Source organism: Colletotrichum fructicola (genome assembly GCF_000319635.2).
Source record: "Colletotrichum fructicola Nara gc5 chromosome Unknown KSG_Nara_v1_contig02, whole genome shotgun sequence".
Lineage (NCBI taxonomy): Eukaryota > Fungi > Ascomycota > Sordariomycetes > Glomerellales > Glomerellaceae > Colletotrichum > Colletotrichum fructicola.
Window position 1 is genome coordinate 4,263,084 of NW_027094052.1, and position 15,777 is coordinate 4,278,860.

Sequence of the window (15,777 nt, forward strand, 5' to 3'; positions counted from 1 at the left end):
AACACCAATTCCTTCATGATAGGAAATATTTGTGCTTTTTGATATGTGGCTATTCATGTACAAGTGTACGCCGCCCAACATCTTGCGCCTAGATCTGTCCTTATCGCCGCGTCTGAGCGGCGCGCAACCTAAGAATCACACGAATTGAGCTAAACCTGCAGCCTCCATTTTGAAACCGAGCTGCACGTAGCCGGAGCTAGAAGACGACGTCCGATCTACATTGATTTACACAGACTCGACGCGCTGCACCACAAGCGCAGTGGCTGCACCTCCTCCGTTGCAGATGGCAGCCACACCGTATTCGCCGGGCTTCAGCTGGTGCAGCAGTGTTACGAGAATTCTCGACCCGGAGCTTCCGAGAGCGTGGCCGAGAGAAATGGCTCCTCCGAGGGGATTCACACGCGCTCCCTCAAGGCCGAGGATCTAATCGACAGTCAGCGGAAATCAAGTGGCTTGCGAGTCAATAAGCTTACCTTCTCATTGGCCTTGATGACAGCGGCGAAGGCCTCGTTAAATTCCCAGACAGCCACCTGGTCCTTGGTAATACCGGCTCTCTCTAGCGCAATCGGAACGGCCTTGGCCGGGGCAACTGGAAAATCAACGGGGTCGACCGCAGCATCGGCCGAACCGCAAATCTTGGCCAGAACCCGGGAGCCTGATCCGTACTTTTGAGCAATCTCTTTGCTTCCCAGAACCAGCGCGCTGGCACCGTCGTTCAGAGTGGATGAGTTGGCGGCAGTGATGGTTCCTGTGCCGTCACGGACGAAGGCGGGCTTCAGAGTGGGGACCCTGTCGAACTTGACATCGAGGTATCCCTCGTCCGTCTCGATGACTGTATCGCCCTTCTTTCCGGGAACGGTGACGGGCGCAATCTCTTCGGCGAAGGCATTCGCCTTCCACGCGGCCTGGGCGCGCTTGTAGGACTCAATAGCATACTGGTCCTGTAGTTCACGGGTGATCTCGTACTTCTTGGCGGTGTTCTCAGCGCAGTTGCCCATGTGGAATTGGTCGTAGACGTCGGTAAGACCATCCTTGATCAAACCGTCCTCCATCTTGACGTGCCCGAAGGGCGGCAAATTCGAGGAGCGGGGGACATAGTACGGCACTCTGGTCATGTTCTCCATGCCTCCGGCAATCTGGGCTTCTGCCAGACCCAATTGGATGTTCTGCGCGGCAAAGACAACCGCCTTCAAGCCTGAAGCGCACACCTTGTTGATGGTAATGGCCTCAACGCTTGACGGGAGACCGGCAAAGATCAAAGCCTGGCGAGCCGGCGCCTGTCCGACTGATCCTTGCAGCACGTTTCCCATGTATACGTCGGAGATTTTGTCGACAGGGACCTTTGACTTTTCTAGGGCAGACTTAATGGCGACAGCGCCGAGCTTCGGCGCGGAGACGCTCGTGTATGATCCATTGAACTTGTCGATACATCAGCCGACGGTCTCAACTTGTACACTTACAGGGGTTTCTACCTTTGCTGTTGGCGTTCTCGAACCACTGAGAATGTATGCATCGCGAATCTCTTGCCTCAATGCCGCTCTCGTTGAGAACAGGCGAGTCGCAGAGGCCTGCTTTGCGAATAGGCTCGGAAGCCTGGAGGATTGTCTTGAATACATGGTGACACGGTGACAGGCAGGCTAGAGAAGGATTGACAAGGACGGCGGGCTTTGAGACGATCCAACGGGCACAGAAATAGATGGGATGGCTGCAGCTATTTTACAGAGGGATGGAAGACGGCGAACATGTGGAAAGGCGCGGGCGGCAATAGCTTACCCGAACTGTTCCCTCCCGCCTCTGCCTGCCTTACCCCAGGTATGCTGCGGGCTTCCTCGGCTTAAGGAGGGGGAAGTGCACGGGCGGGGCCGAGCTTCTCATGACCTCACCCCCCTCAGTGTGAACCCCAGGGTCGGCAAGCCGAGTCCCCCACCCCGGACCGTGAAAATATGGAGGTTGCACTTGCAGTTCGCTGGCTGCCGTCACTTTTTTTTCTGCAGTGGTTCCGCGGCTGCATCCCAAGTGCTCCAGCTTCCTTGCTTCCCCGGAACGGCGGAACATGGCGGCATGTGCCTGTCGATTCCGATATCGTCGCGATCATCGTGTACGAGTGTAAATCACCGGCCATGAACCCGACACCGCGGCTCCGTAAATATGCAGGCGTAGGGTTCAGTAATCAGACGTGCGCATTGCCAATAGATCAGCCTGGATTATCTGTATTGTAATTATCGACGCCGTTTGTCAGCCATGCTTTGTCACCTCTCGCCTGGGTAGGGCGCATCATCAGAAGCCAAAAAGCAGATGAGGCGTCTCGAGACCTGCAGAGTGTCGCTGCTTCAGTGCCCCAATGGCTTGAGTCGTGTGCTGCGCCTGGACCCGGGGTCCACTCGGCGTTGGTTTGGTCTCGTCTGATTCGCGTTTAATCTCCCCGGCACTGATTGGCCACAATCCAGAGACCCACTGATTGCGCCTAAGCGGCAGGCGGTGGTGACTGCTTCCCGCGCCATCCTCTCGGACTTGTGAATTCAATGTTCCACGCCCTTCCTTTACCACCTCCACGGCGCTTTCAAGAATCGTCGGAATCGCTTCGTTCCAACAATCACCAGAGTATCTCGGAATAGGCCATCAGCTCTTGGGCCTTGTGTGCATTTCCGAACCACGGCTTCCGCGATAGCTCTTGTCTCCTACCCCTCAGTCCCGGCAATCAGTCACCGACCGCCACCGACCGCCACCATGTCTACTGCTGCCCGACGTCGTTTGATGCGTGACTTCAAGGTAATATCTATCGCTGGATTTTTCTTCGATGAAACATCACCACTGACAGCATGGATGACAGCGCATGCAAACTGACCCTCCCGCGGGTGTCTCTGCCTCTCCCGTCCCCGATAACGTTATGACTTGGTACGCCAGACCATCCACGGGCCGACCGGCTTTCCCACATGTGACTTACAGAATCTCTCCAGGAATGCCGTTATCATCGGACCTGCCGATACGCCCTTCGAGGACGGAACCTTCAGACTCGTCATGCAGTTCGAGGAGCAATACCCCAACAAGCCGCCCGCCGTCAAGTTCATCAGCCAGATGTTCCATCCCAACGTCTACGCCACCGGGGAGCTCTGCTTGGATATCTTGCAAAACAGATGGAGCCCTACATATGACGTCGCAGCGGTGTTGACGAGCATCCAGAGGTAAGGCGGTGTGTGCATCGGACTGGAGCTGCGTAGGCTAACCATCGCCAGTCTGCTTAATGACCCAAACACCGGATCGCCAGCGAACGTCGAGGCTTCCAACTTGTACAAGGACAACCGTAAGGAGTACACCAAGAGGGTGAGGGAGACGGTTGAGAAGAGCTGGGAGGACTAAATTGCAATGATACCACAACAAAACACATACGACTGTCATGAACAACATTCATAGCCTCGCAGGAGCAGGGTACGCCCATGAGGGATAGCAGGAGGGCTGCGTCCGGGACGCTGGAGGACAAACAGAAGCACAGCCGTCAAGGTTCTGACCTCACAGTGTTGTGGCACTAACACGGCGAGGGCCGGAGCTGACCAGACACATTCCTTGGTTTTGCTCGCATTAAGTAGCTGGGGCATCCGATGAGGTGGGAGTGGGGGGTTTGGCGTTTCGGCTCGTGCTGTCCTCTCTGAATGGCTTTTGGGGCGGCCCCATGTTGCGGTTGGCGTTTCGCGGTCGTGCTTCTCTTGGGTGACGTTCGTCCTCAGCTGGCTTTACAGGGGAGTTCGCAGGAAACGCATTTGGGTAGCGAAATACCAAATCTATTGTCCATGATGCGGCCCGACGTTTGTTTATTATGGCTGTGATTAACCACTACGAAAGCGGAGCAACCCACCCCAAACACACAAGGAGTCAACCGTGCAAAAGGCGCCAACTTTCATCTCGAACCTGTCGCGTGCCTGGCTCTGGTCCCTAGTGCGCAATGCGCCAGGCCGTCTGTTGTGTGTGATGAGCACCTAGGTAGGTGGTATTCAGGGAAACAACCCCGCGGGCGACACGTGGGTGTGTTCACGGCCAGTGGGATGGCGCTGTGTGCGCTGTACTTTCAGCGGACGGACATGGAAACAGGGGACCAGATCGCTCTGGGACGGACCCCTCGGCTGTGCTCGTTGGTGAGGTGGGGATGAAACCACCAGTGAGGATGAAATACTGCAGTGTGAGTGTGTTTTTCTTTGACCGCGCCGATGCCCAGCGACTGGCTGTGGTGGGGGGCTAATGAGAGGGGACACCAGGAGGGAGCTGTCTGAGTTGAGCCTGTGAATGTGTATCTTTTCTGTTGTTTTTGCCGGGCAGGTACCTTCTCCCAGGTCACACCCTCCTCTTTCCTCCAAGGCTCCGTACCTCGCTCTGTGAGACCACACTGGACTGCAGCGAGCGACCCATGCCGTTCTCAGTACTGTGACTCTGACTGTCTTGCTGCAATCAAATATTCCACGCGAATTCTAGCGCGTCCCGTCATTTGCATCCCAACCCCAAAAACTCCCAAACAATCCCAATCTCCTTTCCTTCTCCCCTTCTGCCCCTCGACCGACTGCCTGGCTGGCTGCAAATTGCTGCTGGTTTGTGCTGCCGATACCCTTCCTCTTTTGCTTATCGCCTTGCAGAAAAAAAAAATACCTGCGATATGTCATTCTAGCAGATTATCCCATATTCTGCACACCGTCATTTCATCCCCGCCTTGTTTGTGTGGCCTTTCAACACACGCCCCCGTTGCCGTGCTGCGACCGCCTCGTGCCTCGCAACCCGCAACCTTAACCCCCCTATACCGCAACACAACGCCGATCGGGATCCATGACCTTGGCTGCGACGCCTCTTGGTCTGCAATACCGTCACGATGTCTAGCGCAAACAGCATCAAGGTGGTGGCCCGATTCCGTCCCCAGAACAAGGTTGAACTGGAGTCGGGCGGCCAGCCCATCGTCGCCTTCAATGGCGAGGATACTTGTACCCTCGACGTAAGTATCAACAGTCCGGGCCCGACTTCTTGTGGCGCGCATGCATGTGGGCACCCGACTAACGGTATGTCTCGCAGTCCAAGGAGGCGCAGGGCTCTTTTACCTTCGACCGAGTCTTCGACATGAACTGCAAGCAAGCCGACATTTTCGACTTCTCCGTACGCTCTACTGTCGACGACATCCTCAACGGTTACAATGGAACCGTCTTCGCCTATGGCCAGACCGGTGCCGGAAAGTCCTACACCATGATGGGCTCCAGCATCGAGGACGAGAACGGCCGCGGTGTTATCCCCCGCATCGTCGAGCAGATCTTCACCAGCATCATGTCTAGCCCGAGCACCATCGAGTACACCGTCCGAGTTAGCTACATGGAAATTTACATGGAGAGGATTCGCGACTTGCTGGCTCCTCAGAACGACAACCTTCCCGTCCACGAAGAGAAGAACCGCGGTGTCTACGTCAAGGGTCTCTTGGAGGTCTACGTTTCCAGTGTTCAGGAGGTCTTCGAGGTCATGAGAAGAGGTGGAAACGCCCGTGCCGTCGCCGCCACCAACATGAACCAGGAGTCTTCCCGTTCGCACTCCATCTTCGTCATCACCATTACCCAGAAGAACGTCGAGACCGGCTCGGCGAAGAGCGGTCAGCTGTTCTTGGTTGATTTGGCTGGTAGCGAAAAGGTCGGAAAGACGGGTGCCAGTGGCCAAACGTTGGAGGAAGCCAAGAAGATCAACAAGAGTTTGAGTGCTCTGGGAATGGTCATCAACGCCCTGACCGATGGCCGATCGTCCCACGTTCCTTACCGCGACTCCAAGTTGACCCGTATCCTGCAAGAGTCCCTCGGAGGTAACAGTCGAACAACCCTCATTATCAACTGCTCTCCCAGTAGTTACAACGACGCCGAAACTCTCAGCACACTTCGATTCGGTACTCGTGCGAAGGCGATCAAGAACAAGGCCAAGGTCAACGCCGAGCTCAGTCCCGCCGAGCTCAAGGCGCTGCTCGGAAAGGCCCGCGGCCAGATTTCTACCTTCGAGGGCTACATTACAAATCTGGAGGGCGAGGTTCAGCTGTGGCGTGCTGGAGAGACTGTGCCGAAAGACAAGTGGGTGCCGCCTATTTCCGCAGATGGCGTTGCCGGGGCCAAGGCGGAAGCTAAGGCAGCCCGTCCATCAACACCGTCCCGCCTGCTTCCTGACAGCAGAGCCGAGACGCCAGCCGTCTCTGAGCGCTCCGGAACACCAGGGCCTCCCCTCGACAAGGACGAGCGAGACGAGTTCCTGCGCCGCGAGAACGAGCTCCAGGACCAGCTTGCGGAGAAGGAGTCCCAGTTTACGACGACCGATAAGGCTCTCCGCGAGACCAAGGAGGAGCTTACCTACCTCAAGGAGCACGATGCCAAGACTGGTAAGGAGAACGAGAAGCTCCACGCCGAAGTCAACGAGGTCAAGATGCAGCTCGAGCGTCTGCACTTCGAGGGCAAGGAGGCACAGATCACCATGGACGCTCTGAAGGAGCAGAACGCCGAGCTGACCACGGAGCTCGATGAGGTCAAGCAGCAGCTCCTCGACGTGAAGATGAGTGCCAAGGAGACCAGCGCGGTCCTCGATGAGAAGGAGAAGAAGAAGGCTGAGAAGATGGCCAAGATGATGGCCGGCTTCGACCTCGGCGCCGATGTGTTCAGCGACAACGAGAAGGCCATTACGGAGGCCATCGCCCAGCTGGACGCCCTGCATGAGGTCAGCGCGACTGGCGAGATCGTCAACCCTGACGAGCTCAAGGCGCTCAAGTCCCGATTCGTCGAGATTCAAGGAATCGTCCGTCAAGCCGAGCTTTCCGTGTACAGCGCTTCCTCAAGCGAGGCGGACGCCCGCCGTCGTGCCGAGCTCGAGGATCGCCTCCAGACCCTCCAGCAGGAGTACGAGGAGCTTCTCACCCGTAACCTGGGAGATACCGATGTTGAGGAGATCAAGGCCCGCTTGGAGAGCGCCTATGCCGATAAGCAGACCACCTCCATGCAGCTGGTCGACGAGCTCAAGGCCGAGATTGCCCAGAAGGCCGCTGAGAACTCCAAGATGAAGGCTCTCATTGAGGATCTCCAGCAGAGAGTCAAGGCCGGCACTGCTGCGCCCACGACCAACGGCAAGTCCATTCAGCAGCAGATTGCCGAATTCGACATCATGAAGAAGAGCCTCATGCGCGATCTTCAGAACCGCTGCGAGCGCGTTGTCGAGCTTGAGATCTCGCTTGATGAGACGAGAGAGCAATATAACAATGTGCTCCGGTCATCCAACAACCGGGCCCAGCAGAAGAAGATGGCCTTCCTCGAGAGGAACCTGGAGCAGCTCACCCAGGTCCAGCGCCAGCTGGTCGAACAGAACTCGGCACTCAAGAAGGAGGTCGCCATCGCTGAGCGTAAGCTGATTGCCCGCAACGAGCGCATCCAGAGCCTCGAGAGCCTGCTACAGGATAGCCAGGAGAAGATGGCTTCGGCCAACCACAAGTATGAAATCCCAGCGACCCCTGTCCCTTCTTTTAGTACCCCAACCCCAGCCAAACCTCCCGTGAACAAATTAGGGAGAATCCCACGCGTTTCCTTTTCCATCCTTAACTCGTGTCTCATTTCTAACGACTGGTGTCTTGTAGATTTGAAGTACAGCTCGCTGCCGTCAAGGAAAGGTTGGAGGCTGCCAAGGCTGGCAGCACTCGTGGCCTGAACTCGCCCTCTATCGGAGGATTTAGCTTCTCGGGCGCAGGCAGCCGCATTGCCAAGCCCCTCCGGGGTGGTGGCGGTGACAACCAGGGACCTTCCATCCCCGTCATCTCCAGCATCCAGCAGAATGAGGGCGGCTCTAGCAAGCGCAGCAGCTGGTTCTTCTCCCAGAAGTCCTAAGAACGTCTCGCAGCTCACTAACCCTCGACGCCTATCTCCCGAAACGTCAAAGGGTGTGCGCACCCATAGAAACGACAAAGTATGTGATTAGACAACAGCTCGGCGCGGACTAGACCGCTATACCCCCCGCTGTGTTGATCTGGCGGCGGCTGTCCTTTCATACTCTTCTCCTGCTGCTCTGCCTCGCGAATTCAATTTTCTTTGGTCATTATACTGGAAGAGAAGTTGATTAGACGGCAAGATTCACAGACATGGGCCACATGATTAGTAAGGGAGGTGTTGTTCTTCTTCCACGGATCGGATCGGTTCACGCAGTTGGATTTTGCTCGAGACAAGCAGTTCTGGGAGGCCTTTGTCTTTTTTGTTTTAGTCGCAGGTATTAAGGCAAGAGCGGATACACACGAGTATACGACAAAGGCTCTTGAGGTGTGTGGGTGTGGAGAGGAAGAAAGAGACAAAGGCTGGGTGGGAATGAGCAGAGGATGATGGATGACGAGAAGACGGCCAAAACGGCGTGTGTGCCGCTGCTGCATAGTTATGAGGGAGTTGTTGCCATGACACGACGGACCTCACTTACGAACCCAAAGAAATTTGACGGCTAATGACACTAGATACTCAACTCTGGTTTACCCTGACTGATCATTGTAATTTCAATTTCTATGTGAAGTGCTATGAAAAATACTACCCCAGACTCAGTTGAGTGGGGAGGGTATTGCGGGAGTGGTGTGCCTGCGCACAAGCATCCAGATGATGCCAGTAAGCAAGCAGTAGTAACCCATCTGTTCCCCGGTGCGAATGTCCTGCTTCCTGAGCAAAAGTACAAGTACACAGAAAATTCTGGCGCGGAGTTGCCAAGAATTTGTTGGAGTCTATCCACACCTTGAGTTCCAAGTTATCAAGTCATGACAACCTAAAGCCGCGGGGTGACCAAATCGCTGGCTGGCCGCAGCTTAGTGCTTGGAAGCCTTCATCATGAGAATAACCTCAGGCACAACGATGGCCGCCATCAGAAGGAAGGTCACGATGCAGACGGCGAAGATCTTGACGTAGAGGATGACAAGGCGCTTCCAGGCAGCGCGCGAGTAGGTGGCCCAGGCGACGGCCATGGTGGCATAGCCCTTGCCGCCGACGACGCGGGGCTCGACCTTGCCCTCGAAGGAGCGGTCGAAGGGGATGACGGTGTCGGCCTCCTCGGGAAGCAGCGAAGCCTGGACACGGACGAGGACGACCTCGGCGGGGATGACGACCAGGACGTGGAAGGCGAGGCTGATGAGGGTGATGACGACGCTCTTCCAGGCGTCGCTGGGGCTGCCCTCGGTGCCGGGGACGGTGGTCGTAGGGGCGCCGAAGCGGAAGTTGGGGAGGTCAAGGCCGAGGGCCCAGCCGACGGCGATGGGGACCCAGGTGGCGACCAGGGAGGCGAGCCAGAAGGCGGCGACGGGGCGGGCGGTGGCTTCGAAGGTGCGCTTGAAGGGAGGGAGGCGAGACCAGAAGTGCAGAGGGGACTGGGGAGTGATGACGATGTGGACCCAAGCGGTGCTGAGCTGGACGAGCGAGAGGGCGGCGAGGAGGGTCGCGACGGAGGCGAGGATGTTGGGGAGGAAGGCGGAGAAGATGCCGTAGAGGGCGCCAGTGGCCAGAGCCTGGGCGACCATGCAGAAGAAGCCGCGGAAGTTTGCGCGCCAGCCGCCGTTGGCCATCAGGAGGCGGTTGATGGAGCGGAGGGAGGAGGTGACGGTGGTGGGGCGGCCGCCGGTGACCTTGGACGGGATGGGGCCGACGCCGGGAACATCGGCGGCTTCGTCCTCGTTGAGGTTAACCGGGTCGTATGCCGGGGGGTTCTCATCCTCGACGATGGTGAAGATGGGGTAGACCTGCTGGAGGGTGTAGGTCAACTGCGAAGGTGTTAGTCGTGTGAGCCTGTTTGCTTTTTTCGGGAAGGGAAGCTTACAAGGAGAAGGACGGGAAGGAAGACAATGAAGTCAGCGAGGAGGACTGCAATAGACCACGGGGGCAGATCGTTTGGCTGCTGGCCCTCGGTGGCGCGTTTGTACACCGCGCTGGCGATGTGGTGCATCATCTTGGCGGTTTATCTGACGATCAAATAAACCAAGTTTTGCGATGAATGAAAGAAACGGAGTTGACGATGGTGTCTAATTGTGATGATGAAGGAAAGAGAGAGGAAACAATCGACAGGGCAGGCGAGGGGGGTGTCCGACGTCAAAAGTCGAATCAGACTGGGGGCGCTGGGATTCGGTTTATTAAATCCATGGACCAGTGCCACTGCGCTGCTTCAGAGAGAAAGTCTATGAGTGGTCGGTGCCCGGTGTGGTATGTGTTCCCCCCTTCACCCCCTACAACGACCTCACCTCGATTAGTGCCGTAGCGGGCAGTTTTAGCAGGCAGCAGGCTGACACAGCCACGCCGTGCCCCCCGCCGACAGATCCTTTCGCCTCCAAACGCCCAGCGAAGCCGCGCAGACGGCCTTCCGATGTCGTGTCCAGGTCGATTTGACCAGGCAGACTTAGGCAGGGCTGCTGGGATGACTCCCATCCATGTCTGTTTGCTGCGTTGACGGCGGCCATGCATCAGTCTAGCTAGCCGCTGGACAAATGGACTCGCGACATCGCGAACGCGGAAGGCCGTCCAAGTTGATTTATTGGCGAGGTTTTGTGGCCAGTTGGCCTGGAGGCGTTTTGCTGTGTTCGTACAGCATCGTGAATGCGGGCGCTTGTAGCGTAGCAAGGCGGAACTGTTCACGTCGTCTGAAATCTGGATGAAACTCCGTACTCTGAGTTTTTACTGTGTTCGAGTAAGTCCCGTCTCGGAAGCCTTCTCGACCAACCCTTCTCGTCCGGCATTGTTGGGATCAATTATTGATAGAAACAACTCGGAAACACTGTTTCGTCCGAGATATTGGACGCCCTACATTGCCTGACCCGACGTTCATCATGCCCGCCGTTCAGCTCGCCCTATTATTGCCAGCTGGAATGGGGAAAAGTACACATCCGCGCCGCGATCTGCCATGATTCGCCTGGCATGGCGAACTAAAAAGTACCGTTCATCAGCAAACGCCGACGCAGCCGGTAGGATTCGGCTCGCTTCCCAACGCGGTTACACGATACGCGCCGGGCACTCGAGCCGGTTCTCGTGTCGGGGGCTTTCCTTGACGACTGCTGTCGCCAAATCGTTTGGTCTGTTGGAAATGCATTCTGGCCATCAGGTTTGTCAGTCATGTCCGGCTTGGCAGGCAAAGTTCTGTTCAAGGTGAGACTTGAAGCCGTCTGCTTCCTGGCGGGGCTTGAAACGGCAATTCAAGCCACTGATTCAGGGTCCAGTGCACCCAGCGAGTCCCAGGTGCAGAAGAGCTGCAGTCCACTGATGCGACTAAGTGGACTGTGCGCCGAGACTGGTGACATGGAGCTGCCAGGTACAACTCTGTTTGTACTCCAATGCCCCACATCGTAACTCCCACCATACGTCACCCGCATCGACCCCTCGGAGCAGCTCGCATCTTTTCAACTCCTGACTCAAATCACGTCTGAATTCCATGTCCGGCAACGCGATCCCAAATCTGCTGTCCCTCCGCGGAGCAAGGGGAGGCCGACCCGGTCGCGGGCGCGGGAGAGGCGGCCCAGGCGGCGGACCTTCCTCCGCGGGTCCGACGCATGACCAAACCATCCAGGGCACCGACGACGATGCCGCCGGATCACGTCTTAGCGCCGTCAACGTGGGATACCTCGAGGACCCGTACGCCCGCTTCTTCGTCGACGGCATGGCTGGACCGCCTCCCAGGAGACTACCCATCATCAACCGAGGTCCGTGTTGTCCAGGGTCTGCTTCCGTCGAGCATGGAGGCTGACCTCTATCCCAGGCACTTACACGAGAACCGTTGCTCTCGACAGCCTTGTCGACAGCTTTTTATCGGGTGCCGTTGGTTCGGGCGACGGGCCGAAGCAGAAGCAAATCGTCTCTCTCGGCGCCGGGACCGACACTCGCCCCTTTAGACTTTTCTCCAGGACCGACCGGCCGGGACTAGTCTATCATGAGCTGGACTTTGCCGTGACTGTGCGAAAGAAAGCCCGCATAGTTCAGGGCGTACCCCCTCTGCGTCAAATCCTCGGTAACCCTTCGTCGGAGGAGGATGGTTCGTGGAGCTGTCAGCCTTCAGCTTCCGACAGCTACTACTGCCACGCACGCGATCTTAGAGAGCTCGTCCAGCCCGGCGCACCAACCCTCAAGGGACTCCGAACGGACATTCCGACTCTCTTGATATCTGAGTGTTGCCTGTGTTACCTGGAAACATCCGCAACGAAGGACCTCATCTCGTGGTTCGAGCAGAAGATTCCCGACCTCGGCATCATCATTTACGAACCTATCAAGCCCGACGACCCCTTTGGCAAAATGATGACGTCCAACCTGGCGGCAAGACGGATTCGTATGCCGACATTGGAGAGCTACAAGTTACCGCAGGACCAAGAACAACGCCTTCGCGGCACTGGCTTCGAGCATGCGAACGCGTTAACAGTCGAGCGAATCTGGGAACGGTGGGTGTCGTCAGACGAGAAGGAAAGGGTTGACCGACTGGAGGGGCTGGATGAGGTGGAGGAGTGGAAGCTGCTTGCCGACCATTATGTTGTAGCCTGGGGATGGAGGGGATCCGGGTTTGAACTGTTCAATTCCGGTAGATAGCGGGCATGGGAAGCTTCCCGTGCGAATGCGGAAGACCATCCGAGGTTGCAAGAGCACCAACGTTGGGGTCTGGTTCACAATCCATGAAAAGCGTTAGCTCTGAGATAGACTACACAGGTAGACAGTTGCTAGGGTTTGCTTCCTAGCTCTGTACTCCATGGCCATCCGGACTTGTGTTTGCTGTCCTAACCCAACTCATCAACAATGTATGATAAGGCGGCAGCCAACTTCAAATTTCGAAAAATCCACATCAAACTGGACAACACCGAAGAACTCGGGCAAAGATACCGAGAGTCGGTAAGGTGCTTTGAATCGCAGCTTGTTCGTGAGACACGACATCTGCTGCACGCACCACCAACTCTGATAATTATTGTAATCAACCTTGATATGTTCCGCCAGCTTGTTGCAACCTTGGTGCAACGATGTTCCCGGTGCAAGCTAGATCTTAGACGACTATATATGTTGCGTACTCTAGTACAGAGTATGGTTTCTCCCAGTTGCGTTCGGCTGATGTGGACGAATGCACGAGGACAGGGGGTAGCAGTAGGCTTCACGTTGACCAGATGGCGTCCACTTGGCAGAATTCGACTGCCTTATCTCGTATGCTCCGCGCTGGAGGAACTAATAACGAATCAACACGACGATGCCCACAAGGAACACCAAGCGGGAGGGCTATTTGACAGAGGCAGACCTAGATTGCCTAGGATTTGACAGTCTATTGGGAAAAAAGAAAAAACAAAGAAGAGATTCGGCTGGTCTGGCGAGGCTCTGTCAATTGGCCTTCCGCATAGACACCGATGGATGTTCCATTCTGATCGAAGATAAGTTTAACCACTTCAGCTCCCTTCAATTGTCCTGGAAGCCAGCTTTCGGATCAGGTGTGAGCGCAGGGTGCCAGGTGAAAGGACTTACGCCAACCGCCCAGCGCCTTCTCAACCCGCTCCATCCATCGCCGCTCTCAAAGCTCTGGCAGGCGCCGCATTAGTAGCTCCTTTTGATCCCAAGGGCCGCCCTCTAATCTGCTTGGTGTATGACTTTAGAGTGTGCCTCAAGATACGGGCATGGGGCAGTCAACAAGGGTATGTGAGATAAGCGGCTGCGGCAAGATCAACCTCGTTCGTCGATCCCCGGGCTCAGATAATCTGACGATGATGTGGATTAAATCGTGTCAGAGCCCACCAAGTGTTGGAGTGAAGCATGTAGGTGAAGTGTAAAAGTCCACTGAATAAGCAGGGAACTGGCGATCCTCAAATATGGCATGTGCGGACCTAGTTCGTGGTGTTCTCTCGGGCATCAAGGTGTTGGAATGAAGGGTTGGACAGGGTAGCGTAGAACAGGAACGACATCGTAACTCGCACTTTTCTCTCAGCTACTACGCACTATGCAACGGAACCGCAGACAATCATCGGGGCTTCCCCTTCGTGGGCGGAGGTCATACCAGTACAAGTCGACATCGTGAGGCCAAATCTCGCGTCAGCCGCGTCGCAAACGACGCGACAGCCTCACCCCGAACCTCTCAGAAAACAGCAATAAAAACAGGACAGTAGCCACCAACGCCAAGCTCATTGGTGCCTCTGCGGTTCATTTGCGCATAACGATCAACCTTCTTCGCTACGGCCCAACGCGGGTGCCGCAAGCAATGAAAGCAAAAGAAATTTGTCTTCTCCATCCAGAAGAAAAGAAGGGTTCCAAAAATTCCCTAGCCAGCCGAAGCCAACTAGGAGTGGTCATAGTTATAGTTTTCAACTAGCAAAAACACGATCTCGGACGAATCCTCACTGATACGCGTAAAGCCCTTGCACTCGGATGGAGAAGAAAAAGAAGAGAAATTTCGAAAGACGGCGGGGGGTCGAGAGAATTTTATACCCGTTGCCTGGCAGCTGGAGTGGGGCACCCAATCAGCCGCGGTACGTACCTAAAGTGACCCCGAGGTGCTCCCTCCTTTCTGCATTTGTGCTAGTGCGCACCTGCCTGGGTTGAGGCCAAAGTAGGACCCACCGGTACCGCTTGCCCAGGGGAAACAGAAACTTTGGAAGGTGCTCTGCAGAGCAGCACCGGCGGAAGGCATGCCGGTACGTACCACCCGCACCCCCCGAGCTCCGTGTCCGCCGACTTCACATCTCAAACCTCTGCGACGCGCGGGGTGGAAAGGGAGAACATTCAAGACCACTAGGGACATGCGAATATCTGAACCGTAAAGATGCTGTCCTTCATCCTGATCCAGAATCGCCAGTATGTTTCTGTGCAACCCAGTCCACTCCTCCTGCGATCCAAAGAGGTTCTTGCTGACTGACATGCTATGATCAGGGGCAAGACCCGTTTGGCCAAGTGGTACGCACCATACAGCGACGACGAGAAGATTAAGCTCAAGGGCGAGGTAGGCAGCAGCCCATTCAGTCACAGTCCATCGCGGTAAGAAAGGCTAACGTCCTCTGTCCGCCGTCCAGGTCCACCGCCTCGTCGCCCCCCGAGACCAAAAGTACCAATCCAACTTTGTCGAGTTCCGCAACAACAAGATCGTCTACCGCCGGTACGCCGGTCTCTTTTTCTGCGCCTGCGTCGACACCAACGACAACGAGCTCGCCTACCTCGAGGCCATCCACTTTTTCGTCGAGGTCCTCGACGCCTTTTTCGGCAACGTCTGCGAGCTTGACCTTGTGTTCAACTTCTACAAGGTCTACGCCATCCTGGACGAGGTCTTCTTGGCGGGCGAGATTGAGGAGACGAGCAAACAGGTTGTGTTGACACGGTTGGAGCATCTGGATAAGCTGGAGTAATGTGCTGTGCCGTCGCGGAGGACAAATGAGCGTGCGTTCTCGGGGGAAAGAGGAAAGACAAGGGAACGTGGGAGGCTTACCTTTTCATGGGCCGCTTTTGGACCAGCGCTGCGGCTCGTCCATGATGCCAAAGGAGTACGGATATGCTGGAGTCTGGAGTTCAGTTGAGAACGACATGCACGACGTCGGTTCTCCTCGTAATTATGGAAACTTTTTGAATTTGGGCAAACTATAGGCTATGAACGAGTATCTCGGGGGTCAGTCCCCGTTTTTGAAAGCGAAACTAGGAGGTATGTCCTCGTATCCATCGCCCAGATGCCAAATGTGCAGTATTTAGGCACAGAACTTAAAACCAGCCTCCCCTTATCTTCAGACCCAGGAGAAGCAATTCTGGGTGTGCAGCGCAACCCTTCGAACCCAAACCTGATATCCTGCCTCTTGTGGTTTTG

General features: G+C 56.0%; 6 protein-coding genes across 6 annotated transcripts; 4 read left to right on the forward strand and 2 right to left on the reverse strand.

Moving 5' to 3' along the window:
- Positions 1–225: 225 nt before the first annotated feature.
- Positions 226–1,616, reverse strand: CGGC5_v003936 (Acetyl-CoA acetyltransferase; the record flags this gene model as incomplete). Its single annotated transcript, XM_032033271.1, has 3 exons — positions 226–423; positions 474–1,418; positions 1,473–1,616. The coding sequence occupies 3 exons, from the start codon at positions 1,614–1,616 to the stop codon at positions 226–228; spliced, it is 1,287 nt and encodes a 428-aa protein (XP_031887596.1).
- A 1,111-nt stretch (positions 1,617–2,727) lies between these two features.
- On the forward strand, positions 2,728–3,357 carry CGGC5_v003937 (Ubiquitin-conjugating enzyme E2 2; the record flags this gene model as incomplete). The annotated part of the gene is made up of 4 exons (XM_032033270.1): positions 2,728–2,769; positions 2,831–2,895; positions 2,958–3,182; positions 3,234–3,357. The coding sequence occupies 4 exons, from the start codon at positions 2,728–2,730 to the stop codon at positions 3,355–3,357; spliced, it is 456 nt and encodes a 151-aa protein (XP_031887595.1).
- A 1,492-nt stretch (positions 3,358–4,849) lies between these two features.
- On the forward strand, positions 4,850–7,859 carry KLP1 (Kinesin heavy chain; the record flags this gene model as incomplete). Its single annotated transcript, XM_032033269.1, has 3 exons — positions 4,850–4,969; positions 5,047–7,469; positions 7,613–7,859. 3 exons carry the CDS (start codon positions 4,850–4,852, stop codon positions 7,857–7,859), a joined length of 2,790 nt encoding a protein of 929 aa, XP_031887594.1.
- Positions 7,860–8,809: 950 nt separating this feature from the next.
- Positions 8,810–9,939, reverse strand: CGGC5_v003939 (uncharacterized protein; the record flags this gene model as incomplete). The annotated part of the gene is made up of 2 exons (XM_032033268.1): positions 8,810–9,754; positions 9,811–9,939. 2 exons carry the CDS (start codon positions 9,937–9,939, stop codon positions 8,810–8,812), a joined length of 1,074 nt encoding a protein of 357 aa, XP_031887593.1.
- A 1,470-nt stretch (positions 9,940–11,409) lies between these two features.
- Positions 11,410–12,551, forward strand: PPM1 (Leucine carboxyl methyltransferase 1; the record flags this gene model as incomplete). The annotated part of the gene is made up of 2 exons (XM_032033267.1): positions 11,410–11,677; positions 11,734–12,551. The coding sequence occupies 2 exons, from the start codon at positions 11,410–11,412 to the stop codon at positions 12,549–12,551; spliced, it is 1,086 nt and encodes a 361-aa protein (XP_031887592.1).
- Positions 12,552–14,751: 2,200 nt separating this feature from the next.
- Positions 14,752–15,328, forward strand: APS2 (AP-2 complex subunit sigma; the record flags this gene model as incomplete). The annotated part of the gene is made up of 3 exons (XM_032033266.1): positions 14,752–14,783; positions 14,859–14,928; positions 14,999–15,328. 3 exons carry the CDS (start codon positions 14,752–14,754, stop codon positions 15,326–15,328), a joined length of 432 nt encoding a protein of 143 aa, XP_031887591.1.
- Positions 15,329–15,777: the final 449 nt, after the last annotated feature.